The sequence below is a fragment of the Aythya fuligula genome, chromosome 13 (genome assembly GCF_009819795.1).
Source record: "Aythya fuligula isolate bAytFul2 chromosome 13, bAytFul2.pri, whole genome shotgun sequence".
Classification (NCBI taxonomy): domain Eukaryota; kingdom Metazoa; phylum Chordata; class Aves; order Anseriformes; family Anatidae; genus Aythya; species Aythya fuligula.
Window position 1 is genome coordinate 4,379,041 of NC_045571.1, and position 19,344 is coordinate 4,398,384.

Below are 19,344 nucleotides of genomic sequence, written 5' to 3' on the forward strand. Positions count from 1 at the left end.
GCAGCCCAGGCCTTACATTCCAGCCCTGTGAACAGAGCTAGAATTTGAGCCCAGCTTTTTGCCATTTCCTTTTCTTTACAATGGTCGGTGATACTGATTCATCCACAGAAGTTTTAAGAGGCAAAACTCAACCACGCTGTGAGCAGAATTTGTGTAGACAGCACTTCTCCCATTCTCAATTCCCAGCCCATCAGGGCACATACACTACAACAGGAAGATTCTTTCTTCAGTACCATGGATCAAGATAACTGCAGATGTTCTACCATTTGAAAACAATCTATTTAGAGCAAAATTCAGAGAGCTATATCTTTAGTTCTTGGCCACCATCCCAAGACTGAAAATTGTGCCAGGAATGCAGTGTGGCTGCTACCGAGTGCACCTGTTGTACTGGAATCAGTAAGAGTGGCTGTGCTGCCTAACCTGAAGCGATGTCAACGTCAGCACTAGAAATGAAGGACACACCTTCATGATTTAGTTGTTTTATTTCGCTTTTGCAAGCAGCCACAAAACAGGCTATGGAAGAATAAATAAATTAAAGCAGAGAGTGCAGCAGTTTATACGAGTACAACATGAAGATGCTCGACTTTGCAATGATTCAGAGTGCTTTGTTACTGCGCTTGGTTCAGTGTTCAGGCAGTAACCAACCAGAAGCAATCTAGGTCAAGTATTTCCCCCTTTGGCCAAAAAAGATTTTTTAAACATGCCCTCAACCAACTCTGCTACAAATAATAATAAAATGTAGAAAAAACCTCGTTTGTACTATCATACAGTCACATCGCCTTGTTCCAAGTGCATCAGTCCGTTCCAAAATACTTCTGTCCAAAGTGTGTTGGCGCAACAGGATGAACTTCTGTAGTCAAAATTGTGATCTCTGGGAATTCCTGGATGATCGATTTGGCACCTTTGGGGAGAGAGAAGAGAAATCAAAGAAATCAATGCCGCACCGCAGCTGTATTTCAGCACCTCGTGTTACATCAAGGTAAGCAGAATTCTGCAGCTGAGTCTGCCTCTGTTCTTATGCCTCATTTCTGGCTTATCTGCTTCCATGTGAGGAAAAAATTCCAGAATTCCACATTGTTCTTCTGGGTTTTCTTACTGGGATTTTTCATTTCTTCACCATACATTTAACTTCCCAAACTAAACTATTCACTAATTGATCCAATTGCTATTTTGGTTACAGACTGCCAGGAATAACTCTCTGCACCATGGTCAATTTTTTGATAGTGATTTCTGCCATGGCCAATTTAAAAATAAAAACACAAGATCCATTTTCCTACTTAGAGAAACAGACATTCCTTTTTAGGGTCATCTTTTAAATTAAAAGATCTTTAATGTGCAGACAGTCCAGTTCTGTAGCTTATTTTACATCGTGCTTTCTGTACAACTGGTGTTAGTTGGTGGCTGACCAACTCAGCATGGGCTGCTGTGCTTTGGAGCAACAGGAAGACTTAGGGTCGTTGCAGCATTTTCTTTACCTATTCCTGCTGACAGGAATGCTTCACCAGTTGCAGTTTTGCCGTGAGGGGTAACAGGCCCTTTTTGTTCTGCTAGCCTTCTCCCCTTCCCATGCCACACGTGCCAGTGTTTGCTCTCAGTTTCAAAACTCAGAGGGGAAAAAAATCCTGAGCAGAGTGCTGCTGGTGTCCTTATTCGCAAGGGAAGCGCTCTTGGCAGCTGCCTGGAGTGCGGTACTGCCAGAAGCCTTCCCTGCTGGGTGGCAGAGGCGCGAGCACCTCTGCCCCCCATGCAGCCCCGCGACTTACCGTGCGGTGTGGAGAATAGGCTCAGCAGGATAATGACACTTGGTTGCACGCCGTGTTCTATAAGAACTTTGACAGCCTCGATTACAGTATTACCAGTACCTAAAAGGGGAAAAAGTGAGATTTTTGTTTTCCTGCTGGAAGAACTCTTCCTAAGCCAGCCGGGGCTATACCTGCACCAATCCTGGTGTGGGGCTGAGCGACAATACTGTCCTGTCCCACTGGTCGACTGTCACCTCTGCAAGCATTAATTATTGAAAATTTTTGTCTCCTGATGAAGGAATTTAATTTTATACCCAAATAGCTGACTCTGCCAGGTTTTAAACACTGAAGTCAGTGGATTTTATTAAAGCCCTAAGGCAAGAAAACTCATCTAAAATAATAAGTTAGCAATTAAAAGCTCCATGTGCAGAACCAGAATTACATCTTAGACTGGAAAATTTCCTTCATCCTGACAAAGTCCTTACTGCGTTGATATATTTTGTAGTTTTAATTGCATTTAACTTTAAAATAATTTACTTTCGAATTATTCCTCATAAAGTCTTTTAATAGTGAAAATACTATTTGAAGTCTTTTCTCATATAAGTTCTTTTTTTTTTTTTTTTTTTTTTTTTTTAATTTTGCCATCGGACTTGAATGCAGCTGCCTTTCTCACAAGTGCAGCCAAACCCAAGTGATCTGCTCTGCGTTCACGCTGATGTGGGCTGACTGATGTATGTTCTGGAGCAGCCTGATCAAGTCCCTGCTACGTCACCTAAATCAAGCCAAAATCTAACAAAAACCCCGGAAATTCAGAAGCTTTAATTTAAATACAGAACAGTCACCGGAAATAATAGAGACACTTACTTAGTATTGGGTACATAAGAAGAACTTTTCTCCTGTAAATGTCTGGGGGAAACTTAGCATAGTATACTTTTGCTCTTTGAGTCTCCTCATCGCTCTGTATCAGGATTTTTCCTATGCGGATCGATCTACAGCAATCCCGTAAACCTTGTTCCATTGCTTCGCCTCAAAATGAGCAGAAGAAAAAAATATTACGTGATAACAAAGGGCACAACAACGAGACGTTACAATTAAATGGACTGTCCAAATACTGTGTTGACGACTAGTTCTTGAACAGAGCTTTTTTTTTCCTTGCTTTCAAGTTTTAAAAAGACCTTAAGCTATTTTCCTTATCTCTGTTTAGACAGAAAAACAAGCCTACTCTGTGTCATTTGGCTCCCAGGTATTTGTGTTCTCATGTTCTAGTGCTAAGCACATTTTCAAAGGAGAGAAGTAGAAATATCAAAACAACTAATGTCATAATTCGTATGTGGTTTGAAAAACAACTCTGAGCTCTGCATAGCCACACCATGGTAAAAAACATAGTACAGGAACCTTAGGAGCCGCTGGATTTTATATCATAAAAAGCTTTACATAGTTTTGGACAAAAGAGTGCTGCCTCTAGCACCACTGAGCATGGTTTATTTGGGGAGATATCTTTGAGGAGGAAAAACTAGTGGCAAACAAGGAAGGAGAGTTGGCCTGGCCTCTCAGAGCTATTGGTTGTTAAAGAAGAGGTCAGATGTAGTCTGCTGCTGCTATTTGTCTGCTGAAATGTTGAAGAAACGTATTACTTGCTATTCTTCTTTAGGTATCCTTGATTACAGAATGTCAGCTAGCAGCCTGGGGGGAAACGTTTGCTGTAGGGCAGTTTGTTGCACGTTTTCAGAAGGAAGCTGGTTACTGGTTTCAAAAGCATTTAATTCACACCCATTCAACAACCAAAAGCTGCCTACCGCTTCTCATTATGCTGACTCCGCAGTTTCCCTTTTCAAATTTCACTCCTTCGTACTTGTATCCTAAAAAAGCAAAGAAACCAAGGCTCAGCGGCAGTGATTGCTCCCCTCTGCCCCATCCTGTCTTAAGTGACCCTGGTGTGAACAGAAACGAGATTCCCCCGCACAGGGACCGGTGCTGAGCTCTGTGTGTCTCAGCAGGTGGCGTGGCCCCACCTGCACGCCACATCCTGCACTCCCCAAACAAGCCATGGGAACGGGACCGAAACCATGAAGGAACTTACTCCTAACAGTTCCTTCAGGAGAGCGGCACAGGCGTGATCCTGCCTGGAGGTTTTATAACTCAAACATTCAGGTGATTATTTTAGATGAAGGATGTTAGCCAAAATAAAGGTAAATGGTACGTGCCCTAAGTAACCACGTAAATGCACTCCAGAGCTGCAGGTGAAGAGGCAGAGCCAGAGCATGACGCTACTCTAATTGTGCTCCTGATCGCTGAAGGACAGAAGTGGGCGAGGGTATGTGTTCGGAAGAGATCGCCAGCACTGTGAGTTCAAGTTTATGGATTCGAAGGCAGCCAAGCAAGGTAAGCCCACTCATAGCTCTTTAGATCCAACCTGAACTTTCCCAGTACCACTGCAGAGAACACGTGGCAGTGTTTTTTTTGGGTTTTGCATATTCTGCCTGGCTGAAAAAGGTCCAAAGGCTCCTTTTAAAGGAGAGACGACATGGCATTGCATTGCTGGCCTCGAGGGACGTTCTGCTTCTGAAGGAGTACAAATTGTCTGTGCTGACGGCAGCTTCCAGATGCTCAGAGGGAAAGAGTTCAGTATAAATAAGCAACGATTCATAGGTACATGTCTGTGTTCTCAGGGCACGCTTCCTGTTGGATGGGCGCACCTGAGGCCGTTTTAGCTCCCTCCTTGGGCAGGGGTAAGGGTGAAAGGGCTGACGCTCTGATGGCAGGGCTGGCAGTGCCAGCAGACAGCAGCCTGTGCACCACAGCGACGTGTGCCCAGAGGGGCAGGCCCAAGGCGCTCATTCCTCACAGGCAGGCGAGTGGCTCACTGAGAAACACCTGCAGAGCTTCGGGAGGGCATTACTCGCCGGGGACCTGCCAAACTGGGTAACGCAGACAGCCAACAGCCATCAAACTGCCCGACTGACCTGGGACTGATGTGAAGCCAGGCCTCACGAAGCAGCTGCTGTTTTAGTTAAAAGCGAGCCAAGGTAAGTGACTGTGGCGCCTGAGCGCCTTCCTAAACTCCAGCTAGCTTCAGCACCGAGTGTTTTCGGGCCATCTTTTCTGTGACTAAAAGTAGGGTGAAGACATACAGACGATTTATGGTGAAGGGCAGAGGGATAGAGTGAATGAGAGGATGTACAGAGCTGCTCTCAGGCTGCAGAAAATGCCAGCAAAATCCTCAAGGGGAGGAGGACTCAGCTGGTGCCTGTCCTGCAGGGGTACTGCAGGTGCCCTGGGTGTGCTTGAGGCTCCCCAGATGTGGCTGATGTACTGAGCAGCAACTACGCTACCTCTGAGTAACCCATGCAACCTTACGTATCTTTTAAGGTTAATAGGAGCAAACCCAAAGTACTGCAGTGGGTTTCCTCTAACTCCAACACAGCCACTTTTTATTTCCTGTTTACCATCACTCACAGTTGCAACAGAGGCAGATTTAGGCTGGCATGACAAAACTCCTTGAGCTGAGCACTTTTTTCTGTAACGGGCACATGAAATGTCATCAGTTTTAATTCGATGGTGTGATAGGGGCAAGTAAGGTGATCTCGCACGTACACTGCTAATGTTTTTATCACAGTTTTGCAAGACCAGTTTAAAACCATAGTAAGGTGACAACTCTATAACTGTTCTGCTCAGTCCTGTCATCACACATCTTCTAGCTTTTTTTTTTAAATACCTTGAGGGGACCTTAACTTTATACTCTAGCCTGAATGTTAAGCTGTTCCGGCCTCTTGTAACAGTTCCACATTGTTATATTAATTCAGCTTCCACTCCCAGTCCTACCTGACCGAGTGGTTTCCCACGTACCTGTTGGAGTGGTCACCGTGCATTCCGTGTACGGCAGTTGGTTCAGTCCCTCTTCAACCACAAGTCTGATCTGTAGAACCAGAGAAAGCAGCTTGAAGGGGTTTGTTATCAAGCCAGATAAGATACTAAATGTGTTAGGAGTTTCTGCAAGTACTAGGTGAATGCCTAACAGCCAAGAACATCCTCTTTCACTAGTAGTTAGGGATAGACTTTAAAGACCTTTTATAGGGCAATGTGTATGTTTTGTCCACACGTCAAATGAAGGCATTAAAAAACAGAACGGGGGTAGGGGTACATCTGTAATGCCTCCATAAAACCGGCTTAAGTTCTGCCTGGCAGATAAAGCCGTCAAAGACAAATGTTTCTCATAAGTAAATGAACCACCCATGTTAACTTCATGTTGCTGACAGAAAATATCAGTGAGAAAAGAGGAAAATTCCCCTTCTTTCAGTTCCCCATCAGCTAGGCCCTAAGGCCTGTTTTAACATCCATATTTCTAAGAAGAAGCTGCAGCAGGGCTGCCCAAACAGCTGCAGGAGCTGCAGCGCTGTAAGCACACTACCAAGTGCCCAAGGACGTGTCAGGGGATTTACAACTCTCTTTATCACCCCCTTCCTCTGGCACCTGGCAGCTCTGATTGCTCCACACGCTCTGCTCAGCCCCTGTGTGTTCACAGGGTGCAGACGGCCCAGCCACAGTGGGGACATCCTGGAGGTGTGGCTGGCGTGTCACACGTCCCTCCGGAGGGCAGGAAACCTCTGCTGTACCCCAGGTGAAGGTACGAAATGCGTTCATCTCAGCCCAGCAGGACTGCCCAGGACAGATGCCCTGGGTGTTGCAGATAGACAGGATTCTCTCTGCTGGTGAGCCAAAGAGTCAAAGGCCAGGACTGCTCAAGGAAAGCCACCGCCAAGCCAAGATGAAACCTATTAAGCAAAAGTCACTGCGTGATGGCAGAAATGAGGTGACTGCTCCTGGGACTAAGCTCGCTTCAGACACTCCAGAAGCAGGGCAGGCTGGAAAGTTTTTCTGTTCCTCCATCCTGCCCCAGTTCCTAGCAGGCACAGACTGCATTAGGAGTTAGTGAACTAAATGTCCCTCTTTGATGAGGTTTTGGGAGGAGGGAGCGAGCTAACAATGTTAAGTTCTAGCAGGCCTAGTTAAACTGTAACAGCTCGCAGACTTCTGCTGAAGCTTCAGGTTACGCATTTAATGCTGATACGCAAAATTATATAGTCCATGTGCTCGTTTATTACAGTTACATGCTTAAGGTTGCCCCTGCAGTAAGCAAGGGAAATGCTGTTTGCTTTGCACCTTCAGTAGCACGAGGTGTGTTAGAACTGCTGGGAAAAGCCACAGCTAATACGAGTCTGAGCAGCTGTAGCTAACTACCATGGAAGTGCTTTGAGGATGTTAAGGTGTTGACCCTACCCTTTCTCAGCCAGTTAAGCACATGGATCGAGTCTCCTTGCCACTCTCAAATACCACTGAAGAAATCAGGCTGGACCAGTCCTTCAGGGTCCATGAACAGAGAAATCAGGATAGAGGCACCTGGAGAAAGCAGCTGCCAGCACTCCCGTTTACAGGAGGTGTAATCACTAACTCAGGAAACCAGCCGAGGTGCAGTTAGGGATGGCGTCTCTGAGCAGACAAACCTTGAAAAGGGAGAGCCCTTCTAGAGACCCCTGAGCAGGTAACTGTAATCCCGAGCGGCTGCATGTCACAACCGTTGTGCCTGCCTGCAGCTTGGAAAGAGGTGAAGCAATGAAATGCCAATGAACTAGAATGTAAATAAATTAAAAATGAATTTTTAAAGAATCACTTGGACTAGATGATCTTTGAAAGTCCCTTCCAACTTTTCTAGTCTAAATTCCAGAGTGCCCAACATTATCTTCACCCTACTTGTCGGCTGAGGCCGCAAGGCAGTGCTGTGGAGATGACAAACCCCTGCCTGAGCCCAGGCTGCAAGGCAACTGTGCTGAGTCCTTGCCCAAACTCGAGGCACGTGATGCCTGGTGTCTCTGTGGGACATGTCCCCTCTTCCCATCACTCACCTGGGCTCTGGGCCCCCAACAAGCTGCTGTGGTGCCCACCCAGCTGCGTGCAGCTTGACTGAACCCAGTTTATCCAGTACTGCCTACCAAGTGGGATGCCCTAAAATACTTCTCAGGCTGTCTCAGTATGAATGCCGGGGCTTGGTGAGCTCCTCACTAATTCCACAGACGAGCTGCAGGGCGCCATCACTGGAAGTCTCCTTTCGCACGCAGGGCAGCACGTGCACAAGGGCTCACCCTCAGCCTTTTGCAGAGTTCTCTGCTGGGGGCTCTCAGCTTGCTCTCCCTAGCCCCTTCTGCTCTAGCTGTTCAGATATCTACCACGAGTTGTAACGATCTATCCTTTCTTGTGCTAGAGGCTTACTTGCCACGCCTGCCTCTTCTCCTTCCCAGACACAAGATGGTTTGTCACCTTATTCATGAGTTCAGCCCCCCATCTTGCAGCTGCAGGACCACACCATCAGCAGTCGCATTCAGGAACTTTCTGCTAACCTTTACCATCCCTTAACTCCTTTCTTCCACAAATATCTTTGAACATTTATTTTATCATCTCCTTCTGTGAGAAACAAGCTGCCAGACGGAAAAACTGTACCACTATCAATTCATCAAACCCCTCCTTGAACCCTCTTCCTATTGTGACTTTGTGAGATATTTGCCCCTAGTAACTGCCAAACTAGTAGCAACCTTCACTCCAGTCTCATTTTCTCTCTGCAATGAGATTTTGCTACTCTACAACATTTGAGTTTCTTGTTTTCTGCATTTGTTTCTTGTTTGCTTTCAGACTGCATCTTGTCATTAATCAGCTGTCTGCTAGTCAGATGAAAAACACACAGCGTGTCTTAACAATGTTTGTACATCTACTGGAGCCCACGTCCCACGTGCAACTGTGATACCACACAGAAAATGGGGCAGTCACACACTGTTTCTCATAATATTCCTCTCACAAAATGAAAAGCAGACCAGCAGACCACCTCCAAACAGAGTGAGAAGGTAGGTGGGGGAGGCCGTCACACTAATTAATGGTGATAAAGTGCAGCTGGGACCCGTAAGGGTTCTCCTGTCTGTGACAGAATAGCCATTATTTGTCTCATTTTTAAGGTACAGAACAGGAATCTTTATTGCTTCGCTTTAGTTCGAGGAAGTTGATCGGAAGGAATGCTCCTGAGAAGACGGGAAGCTGCTGCAAGGTAGAACAAGAATATTAACCAGAGAGGAGTGCTGGTGGGGAAGGGGCCTGACTGGACTGGAGACCTGCACCCTGTAAGTATGCGGGGTTGCTGATGTTGGCTCTCTGAATCTCATCTACACATTTAAGCAAGTGAAAAGCTGAAACCACCAGAAATAAAAAAAAAAAAAGAAAAGGAAGACTGACCCACAGCTGAGCTGGTTTAGCACAGGCTGTGGATGCTTCCTGTGCTGTTCCCACTTGTCCAGCGCTGTGAAGGACATTACGTCTGCGGAGAACTGCTGGCACAGAAAGAAGGGGAGACTGTGGCTTTCTGCCTGTCCCTGACAAAGGCAAAGAGGGACACTGCAGTCAGAAACTTGACCCAATAGTTACAGGGATGAGTTTTGTTGGCTCAGGCTTTCACTGATCCTGGAGAATGGAAGAGGCAGAAACATTCTCAGGAAGGGAAAAGCAGTGGGGAAAGTGGAACAAGCTGCAGAGATAAAAAGCACTGCAGTCACACGTCAGGTCGGGGTTGTATGTAAGCCTTGAGCAAGCCTGCATCAGGCATGGGTTAAGACTGGGCTCATCACAGGAAACCTGGCTGGTTTAGCAAATAGTGCCACTGACTGAGTGCTCTCTGGACTGATCTTTGTTAGAGGGAGAAGGAAAGGCTTTCCTCAGTAACGAGTCGCAAATAGGAAACACCCTCTTGAATACAAGGGCGTATCCAGTACATGTGTGGTAGCAAGTGTTGTGGGCTTCTGTAAGCATTTAATTTACGTGAGATAACTGCTGCATTCCCACCAGCCTTTGTCCTGACTTACCAGGATGTGTGAAAGTTTCTAATTGCTTTGTCCCTGCTAGCAGCTACCACATGGTTAAAGGCCCGTTCCCTGGGTGGAAGCACCCAGAGCTGCTCATCTACCACGCAGTAAGTGTTGGGAGGTGCTCTGCACGCAATCAGTCATTGATATCTAGACTGTAAGAAATTGTTGACAAGATGGAAAGTACTGTTTCAAACTAACGCTAAATTATCTACAGCCTCTGTGCATCTGTTTTTAAATCACATTCTCATGTTGCTACTTCTCACTGTACTGAAGTATTTGATAGTAACTTAGTTTCTGGAAACCTTTGAGATGAAAACACTGTAACAAAGAACAGAATTCCCTTACAGAAAGTTGCTGTCAAACAGCAATTTCCTTTGTTTAGAAAAGTTGCCCTCACGCTAACATTATTGTAGCTCATAAGACCATTTTATAAAACAATTACACAGCACGACACCAAGAAGAAGAAATTCTTCACCTACCAGGCGATCAGCAGAAAATACGAAGTCTCCTCTACTGGCTGTCCTGAAAAAGGTAACAATTTCTATTTTAAATTGGGGAATAATTAAGAGCAGTGCTTAAATATAATGTTACTCGAAGGACAATATTTTCCAGAGGCGGTTTGGAGAAAGGTCTCCTGCCACATTCCAACTTTATCCCCCAGAGATCCTACCGCGTGTTTCCTACTGGCTGGGGAAGCCTGAGCTGCAGTGAGCTCGCGCGGGGCTCTGCCTCGTACCACTGGCCACGTCGCTGCACTGCTCACGTAGCAACTGAAGCACGAAAACACGAGCAGGATATTCTGCAGGATATTCTGCAGGCTTTCCATTGTGCCGCCATGCCAGCTCGCTTCCAGAACACCTCAGCAGCTCTGAGCTGTGCCAGCCTGGTGGGTTCTCTGCAGCCGTAAGCAGGAGAGCTTTGCTTTGCCCGTTCTCAAACCAGTCGGAGCCCAGGACAGTGATGAAGCAGATCCCAGGTGCTGAGGCTGACCCAGCACACCTGACGAGCAGGATCTCCTATCTTATCAGGAATTCACTCACTGCGTGGTAAGCCTGGTGAGCCTCAGCCTAAAATGAGCAGGGACAAGCAAGCAGCACTACGCAAACCCCTCTCTCCTGGCTTAGTGGCTTAGGTGGAACTTTTTACTACCACGACTGCTGGCCCGTCCAGAAGGCAGGAAGGGCAGGCTGGCCTCTCCCCGCTCCTTGCTGTGCAAACACGCCACGGGGACGGCTGCCGTCGGAAAGCCAGGTTGGAACACCTGGCTTCCCGGGTCAAGACCAACTCTCACCACACAGCAGCAGGACAAGCTTCCAACTAAGGAGACAACATTTCCAGTACGTTAGCCTTAAAAATCCTCAGACAAGGAATCATTATCGCAGGCAGGTCGCTTTTAGTGAAACTTTCTGGTAATCACACTAGGCCTACCCCTCGCTCATCTCCACGCTATGATACTCTGGATGTCTCTTGAAATGCCACAGATAGTTTTGCACTTAATCCCCAAGGTTCTGCAACATCTTCTGTTTACAAGAGTGGCAGTCAGGATGTTTGTCTGCCGACTCCCCGTACTACTAGTACAACCTTGCCACATTAAGAAAGTGAGGTTTTAAAAGACTGGCAGCCTAATCTGATTTCTTTCCTTGTGCTAACACCACGGTATTTGTTATTCAAAATGCTGTTTGTTTTTTGCTCTTTCTAGCAATGACAGGATACTCTTAGTGCTCTGCTACTTTGATGTTCGTCAGAAAACCAGAACTGAAGAAAGCCCCATCAAATACCCAAGAAACAAGCTTGCAATCACACAACCTGATTTTGTTGAGATTTTTAAAGGGATTCATATCCCCAACTGTGGTGTGTGCAAATATAAAAAAATAACAGCAAGTAGCAAAGTCTGTAGGTGGTGTATTAGGTTTTTCCAGACTAGAGCGTGGCATGGCAGAAAGCTTACCCATATTTCATGAGAGGGGGGTAAGACAAACTTGACCATGTCACAACTCTGGTTTTGATTGCAAAGCAATAAAAGTTCAGAGTGAATACTGTGGGCTATTAATACAGATTAGGAGGTTTTAAATGAACTACTCTGTCCTCGCACAGGCAGGCTGATGTTTTTACACACTGTTCACAGAACACCCTTGGTCAGTTCTGTCTGGTTTTTAAGGGGATGGAGAACAATAGTGGTGGCATGCATAAAAATTAGAGACAAATAATAATACTGAAACTGACAGACCTCGTGCACACCTTCAGCTGGAAAGCTGTGACCAGGTTTCAAGCCCCACATCACGAGAAAATTAATTTCTAAGGGGCCAGAAAAAAGGTTCATGTGAAAACGCTGGAACTGCTCACCTTACAGATGAGGAGGATACAAAGCAATGATCTACAGCAGCCTACAAACTTCTTAATAAAGTAACCGGGACTGGTTCCAACCACTGCCAGGGCTGGAGGCAGGTCCTACTCTGACACACTTCAGTAATTTCTGTTTCTCCTGCTCACCTTGCACGAGAGATCGTCCAGAGACAGCAGGCTGCTGCGAAGGCAAGGCTGGAAAAAAGCTGTTTCCCCAAAGAAGAATTCATAGAAGACCTTTATAAGAAGTGTAGGCACCAGAACCCGGTGCCATTAATGGGCAGCTGGGAACAGGAGCACCCTCTCTCTGATGGAGCACCAGAGCTCTGTGTGTAAGGACTCGGGATGGGGGTGCCATGTGAAAGGGATCCTGCCCTGCCTGCAGCAAAGCCACCTCTGCTCATCAGGGCTGAGTGGCAGTCGAATCACGGCGCTCTGTAGGGCAGCCAGGGCTGCGTCCTGCTGCTCCGCTGCCTGCGCCGCTCTGCTGCTCGCTCCGTTCCCTGGGGAGTAAGAAGCCGCAGCAGAACACGGCACGATGATCTCCCATAAAAGACGCGCCAACCCTTAAATACCTACATTTAAATCTGTTGTTAAACCGGCAGCTCCAACGGCACTACCCATCTGAGCTAATGAACTTCCTCCTGCAGAAACCAGCGCTCTGGGCTGCGGATTGCCACGCTACTCATCTCAGCTTCCAGATCGCTGGTTCCAACCTGCGCAGGCCGAACACCACTGCGAGGTCACACCCTCCTCAGAAGAGGCTCTGACTGTTTGCTCCCGGGCACTCTGTACTTAAACTCATCAGTTTAAGAGAGGATTCCAGAATTCACGCCCGACAGTGTTAGCAGGCACCCGCCTGCCCGTTTGGCACAGCCGAGGCTCCACAACTGAGCCAGCCAGGGGAAAACGCGCACAAGCCGAGGCCACCTCTCTGCCTCCCTAATTCTGGCTCCCAGACCTCATTAACTGCAGTGACAGCGACATAAAATGCAGTTAATTATACAAACTGTAATTTCAGCCTATGAAATGCTCACCACTGATTCAGTTAGCCATCTCTGAACCTGCCACAGGATGTGCGCCCAGCAACATGAAGGTGTTTTTTGTCTTGTTTTTTATTGGACAGTTACTCCAACTGAAAGGCTGTGTTGCGTGCCTCTAAATCCTGAATTCCTTTCCACTTTTCTGTGCGGCTCATTCTATGGGCAATACAGAGTCCCTAAGGTCTTCTGCACCCAGCCTGTGCATCCTTAGGCTGATGTAAAAGTGCCTGATGCGAGCTGGCACCACACCAAGAATGTCTATCCCTTCTTCTCTGCACAGGAATCGCCCCAAACTGACAGTTTTCTCCTTCTTTTGGTGTTTCTCCCAGCAGCTTGCTTTGTGATTTCTGCCCTTCCCTTGATTGCTGTACCTGGAACATCTGTCTTCATGAGCATTGGGGGCATTCCCAATGCCCTCCTTGAGCCTTCCCAGCTGTGGGGCTGCCTGTTCTTTTCTAATCCAGAAACAGAGCTACACTGGTGGTATCTAACTGCCCTGCAGTGACATAGCTTTTCCCTCTTTTCGTATACAAAAGCAGCCTTTTGTCAGTTTAAATCAGATTTTTTGACCAGTAATTCCTCTTAGCCATAGCACCTTATTCATAACTATTAAACGTCTGAGGAGGAGCTTCTTGTAGCACTTGGTTGGAATGGCGCAGTTGGACAGAGGCCTTGTAAGGCAGATTACACCTGCTCGAGGAAAGGTTACTGCAACAGTTTCTAACCCCTGCATAAGAGATGCTCGCACCTGTGCAGCTGAGCACACATTTTACCATCTTTCTGGACGATGGGCATTGAAGTAGTCCCATCTGAGGCCTTTTCTTCACTGAAATGCTGCTGCCTTTCTGAGCCACATTCAGAATAAAGCGCGGTGTGCTGGCACTGCAGCTAGGAGCGACTCATTATTTCCAAGGCTTGCTCTACGCCTTGCCTTACTGGAGTCTTGTGCAATGGCCTGATGCAACTCTAAAAAAAAAAAAAAAAAAATCTCCTCCGAGTTAAAATATCAGCTGCTGATTACTGGTTAAATTCAATACACCCAGAAACTTGTTCAATATATCTGCAAGATTTAAAAATTTACTTGCAACAATAATAAAAGTACCTAGGTGGGTACAGTAACTACATTGCTAGTATTCACCTAGATATCAAAGCTAAATGTTGTTTCCTTTTCACTCACCTTAAACCCTTCTGTAGGCCATGCAACAAGCAGAGTTTGGAGGCTGTCTCTCTGCTTGGCCCAGGTAAAACTGCCCTTTCTGCTCTGCAGGAAGGCTGCCAGAAGACATTCTTACCTGCAGAGATCTTTTGTGTGGTCTTGCCACAACTGCCCTCCTTGCAGCAAGCTAGCACTAGATTCATGTGCTCCTGCCTGCAATGAGATCAGCTTTTTCCACACTTTGAAGAGTCAAAAATTCCTAATTTAAGGTAACAAGGCACATCTAAGCCAGTACAATTAACGTAGGTATTGTCTTTGATGGTTACTTCTACAGAAAAATACATTAGTGGTATTACAGTTGCAAAGTTAAGTACTCAAGAGCTGGGAAATACCAAAACGCAGCCTATGCAGGTAGAACAGAGAAGAAATAAGGGGAAGAACCAAGTTGGTTACTGCAGGTGTTAGGAAGCCCGCGTGTGGCAGGACAATAAGGGGTTATTGGGATCCTGGAACACTCCACCAACAAACTGCTTCCCACCTCTGTACCTGCTGGGGCTCCTCGCATCACAGGAGGCAAACTGTGCTTTTAAGGGATGCCCTCTACATGCGTTTGTGTTACGTCGCACGCTAAATTTATCAGGCTGTAGTATCACCTTCCACGTGCAGAACAATCGGACGCCGACAGGACGGGCGGGAGGAGAGCTCCTGACGCACAGTGTGAGACCTGAGGTTTCCCTGTGCCTTAAGCACCTCGTGTCAGAGGTGCTGAGCAGCAGGGCCCAATCTTAAAGGCTTTTTGCCCCTAAGAGCCGCAGAAGCGGGCCGACAGCTCCGTGTCCCGCCAGGTGTGGTGGCAGCACGGGCTTTTGGTGACAGCGAGCGACAAGCGCGGAAAGCAGCGCCTTCAGGAAGGGCAGCGTCCCACGGAGCTAAGGGCCCCTCAGCCAAACCCTCCTCAGCGCCTCACCGCTCCCGGATCCAACCTGGGCGCTCTCCACGGCTGGATCCGGATGGTTTTTGAGGTCCCTTCCACCCCGAAACCCTCTCTGACTGCACGGTCTGTCAGGGGCTGCCGGTGAGGGGGGCTCCCCTCACGTCCCGCTCCCCCCTCCCCGGGGCCGCGTCCCTCAGCCCCCCACCACCCTCCTCAGCCCCCTCACACCCCCCTCAGCCCCTCGGAGCCCCCCTCAGCCTCCCGGTGCCCCCCTCAGCCCCTCGGAGCCCCCCTCAGCGCCCCCCAGCGCCTCAGCGCGGCCGGAGCCCGCCGCCCGCCCCTCCCTCGCTCCCTGCCCGCCGGTTTCTGGGCAGGCCTCGCGGCGCTCACTTGTCCCTGATGATGGTCTGCAGCTCCCGGATCTGGTCGTTCATCGGCAGCAGCTTCAGCTGCGCCCCGATCTCCGCCGCGGGGCTGCGCGCTTCCACCAGCACCCCCCCGTCGTTATTGCTGCCGCTGCTGCTGTCCGGGCTGGGGCTGCTCTCGCCGCCCTCATCGGGCTCGGCGAAGCGGATCAACCGCGAGCAGCCGCCGCCGCCTCCCCCTGCCCCCGCCGCCGCCGCCGCCAACACCACGGGCGGCTGCTGCTCGTCCTGCGGGCCGGGCGCGGGGCCGAGGCGCTGGTTGCGGCACGGCATCGCCTCCATGCGCCGGGCCCCGGCCCCACAGGCAGCCACGCGTGCTCAGCGCCGGCCCCCGGCTTGCGCCGCCGAAGGGCGGGCCGTGGGGGAGCGCCGCCGCCCTAATGGCCGCCCGCGCTGCCGCTCAAGCGGCGGGGAGCGGCGCGGGGGGGCGCTGCTGGCGGCGCGGCCTCGGCTGAGGCGAGCGGGGAGTCCCCGCGGCCGTCCCTTGTCCCCCCCGCATGGCCCCCTCACGGTGTTTTCGGTGCTTTCGGTGCTTTCAGCTCACGATCTCGGCCCTCCAGCCCCGTGTGGGGCCTGCGGAAGCCCCGCGCCGCTGCCCGGCCCTCGGGTGGGGTGGCTGTGAGGTGATGGCTGCCCCAGGAGCGGGGCTGGGGCTGCTCTGTCCCTCCGCAGCGCTGCCTTTGCCTCGGGGGAGTCCACTCTGGCCTGTCTCTCTGGCCTGTTCGGAGCTTGTCAAAGGGCTATTTGGTGATTTTAACCCCAAATACGCTGGAGTAAACTCTGGTTTAGCCTCTGCTGCTTCACGGCCTTACACAGGTGAAGCTCCATGCTGAAGATCATGAAATACCACACAAAGTAGTGCGCTTTCAGAGAACTGCAGAATCACAGAATCATTAGGGTTAGAAAAGCCCTCCAAGATCATCTGGTCCAACCATCCCCTACCACCAGTGTCACCCACTAACCCACGTCCCCAGGCACCACGTCCAACCTTGAACACCCCCAGGGATGGTGACACCACCACCTCCCTGGGCAACCCGTCCCTACACCTAACCACACTTTCTGACAGAAATTTCTCCTCATTCCCAACCTGAACCTCTCCTGGCACAACTTGAGGCCATTCCCTCCAGTCCTATTGCTAGTTACCTGTGAGAAGAGGCCGGCCCCCAGCTCCCCACACCTTCCTTTCGGGTACTTGTAGGGAGCAATATGGTCTCCCCTGAGCCTCCTCCAGACCAAACAACCCCAGGTCCCTCAGCTGCTCCTCACAGGACTTGTGCTCCAGGCCCTTCACCAGCTTCGTGGCCCTGCTCTGGACACACTGCAGGGCCTCGATGTCCTTCTTGTAGTGAGGGGCCCAAAGCCAAACACAGCACTCAAGTTGTGGCCTCACTAGAGCTGAGTACAGGGGGACGATCACCTCCCTGGTCCTGCTGGCTGCACTATTCCTGATATAAGCAAACAGTTTCCGCACCTGCCGTATATGCTGCCTATGACCTCTTATAAGAGAGGAAAATTATGAGGAATTCTGAACTAAGCTGACACAGAAATGACGGTTTGCATCATTTCATCTATAAACACTCAGCCTAGGCTTAGTAAGCTACTTTCCAATAGGGCAAAAACCAGCTGTGCTCATGTTTCACGTGCAAAGTTTCAGGCAGGATATTTTCTAAACAATGAATTTGTGAACTCCTGACAGTGGGGCTGGTAATGGAAGTGCTGGCAGAGCCTTAAACAAAGAGGCACAAACACACATCCTTCATTTGACTTGCACATTTTGATTCTGCAATAATTAAGGGATGTATATCAGTAATTTTGTAGGCAGATGTCTGTTAGGAGAAGAGGATTTAAAAAAAAATCAAAGCCTTGGCACATCTTAATTAACTTGTCAATCTATTTAACTGAGAACCAAACCTGCAGGAACTCTGCAGAGTTAAAACAACACTTAACAAGAACTTACTGTGGGATTGTGGCTTACTTAAAAATGTAGCACAGAGAGAACAGAAGACAAAACTGATGAGAAGGTGGAATGACTGCAGCAGTCTGTGTAGCCATCTGCTGCAATAAACATTTATGTATATTCACTTTTGCCTAATGTACCTACAAATGCGTTTCTCTGTATATCAGCAGAATTCAGTACGAAAACAGAACCTGATCTTGAATTACAGACAAAACTTTCAATTGTGGAAATCGGAGTATTAGTCTCTGTTCAGTTCACTAGGAGGTGACTGTAAGTCTTTTGACTTTATTAAAGATGAGCAACACCCCAGAGAGATAACAAGCTGAAAGACAAACTGAGGGATGGGAAACTGGAAGCTATTGTAGAAATGGATAGTTGCAGGTTCAGAGAAGAGGTATGATTTAGCCAAGTCTGAATCTGTAGCTGTGAATTTCTCCTGAATACAAAGGCCCAATTGTTAGATTTATGTGAATCTTTCTTCCTTTTTTTTTTCTTATTCTTTTTTTTTTTTTTTTTTTCTTTTTTCCCCCAGAAGTGAGGCTTCAGAAACAATTCATCCTCTTTTGTCATTTGATATATATATATATGTGGGAAATTTATGTAATTTTTTTATTCTGTTTGACAGGGGAAGAGGAGGGAAGAATTTATCTGTAGCAGCTGTTCTAGAGACAAAACCGAAAAAAAAAATGGCAATATTTCCTGTGCTCTGGTTTGACTATTTGCCATCAAACTGAGAGGAATTGCTGCTGAAGTGTCTAGTAGCAGACCATCTAGGCTAGCAAAACACAGAGACACTAAACAAAAGGTGAGCCAGAGTAAGAAACATTTTGCAACATGCTTGGGGGCAAATTTTAACACTTTTTGTGCTTTATTACTTAACTAAAGAGCATATCTGTTGGGAAACTACAGACTATCAAGATGATGACTTGTGGAATGAGGATATGGGCAAGAGCTAGTTGGGAGGACAGGCCACTAGTCCGAAAGCATGGGCATCATAACTGCAGAGACTCCAATACCAGCACAGGTGTCTGACACAGAGTGCTAGAACCCGTTTTAGTGCCGTAAAGCTCAGAGGATGACAGGTTCTGTGCCGGTGTCCTATCAGAACATCATGGCAGCTTTCCAGCAGATATATGCTAACTACATTTCTAACACCTTAAACATTTGTCCTTTTCACTATGCGTGTTTTATCTCTAAATTGAAATGCATAAACTTGTTAAAACAAGGATTAATGATAGTTTATTAAAACACCTGACCCACTTGGCATTCCCTCCTTCCTAGGAAGGATCTTGAGTTGGTACCAGAATGCAAGTGAACTACGATACCTGCAACAATTAAAGGGCAATCACACTTACGCTGAATTCAGTGAGAAGTTCGTTACCAACTTTATGTGTGTCACGTTAGGGAGAAAATGCACAATTGGGTTCATGTCGAAGCTTGGCTGAATTTTTGATGCTAATCCCATTGCTGCCTCCTCTAGGCCAGAACCTCACGTGCCTGTACCACTGCTGTCTGAGGAAGCATTTTCTAAGATCCCGGTGCTGTGCCTGCCCTGCCTAATGAAGTTCAGAGGAAAAATAGTTGAATTCTCTTAGGTGGAGAGGGACATGTTATAGTATGGTGCTATCCAGGCCATATGTTAGTAGAAGTCGGAGATTATTTAATCGGAAGCCTGACTTAATCAGCATGTGTCTAGACATTGAAGCAGAAACAAGCTCTATCCATTTTCCAGGAAAATCAGGAGTTGTATACCAGGCACAGTATTATTTATAAAAGGACTGTTTTATGGGATTAATAAGCTGACGTATTACATTCCATCTTCTTGACATTCATACACTCAGGTCAA

The 19,344-nt window shown here is 47.9% G+C and overlaps 1 protein-coding gene across 1 annotated transcript; it reads right to left on the reverse strand.

The window, feature by feature from the left end:
* Window positions 1-463: 463 nt before the first annotated feature.
* On the reverse strand, window positions 464-15,850 carry UPRT (uracil phosphoribosyltransferase homolog). The gene is made up of 7 exons (XM_032196567.1): window positions 15,507-15,850; window positions 10,120-10,162; window positions 5,589-5,658; window positions 3,539-3,601; window positions 2,607-2,768; window positions 1,764-1,862; window positions 464-901 (listed from the first exon to the last, which is right to left on the reverse strand). The coding sequence occupies exons 1-7, from the start codon at window positions 15,821-15,823 to the stop codon at window positions 795-797; spliced, it is 861 nt and encodes a 286-aa protein (XP_032052458.1). The 5' UTR covers window positions 15,824-15,850; the 3' UTR covers window positions 464-794.
* Between the last annotated feature and the right edge of the window lie 3,494 nt (window positions 15,851-19,344).

Coding starts and splice junctions, on each gene's coding strand:
- UPRT (XM_032196567.1), bottom strand. CDS start 15,823: ATGGAGGCGATGCCGTGCCGCAACCAGCGCCTCGGCCCCGCGCCCGGC. Junction 10,163..15,506: donor CAGACCATCATCAGGGACAA/GTGAGCGCCGCG, acceptor TACCTTTTTCAG/GACAGCCAGTAGAGGAGACT. Junction 1,863..2,606: donor TCTTATGTACCCAATACTAA/GTAAGTGTCTCT, acceptor TTCCCCTTTTAG/GTACTGGTAATACTGTAATC.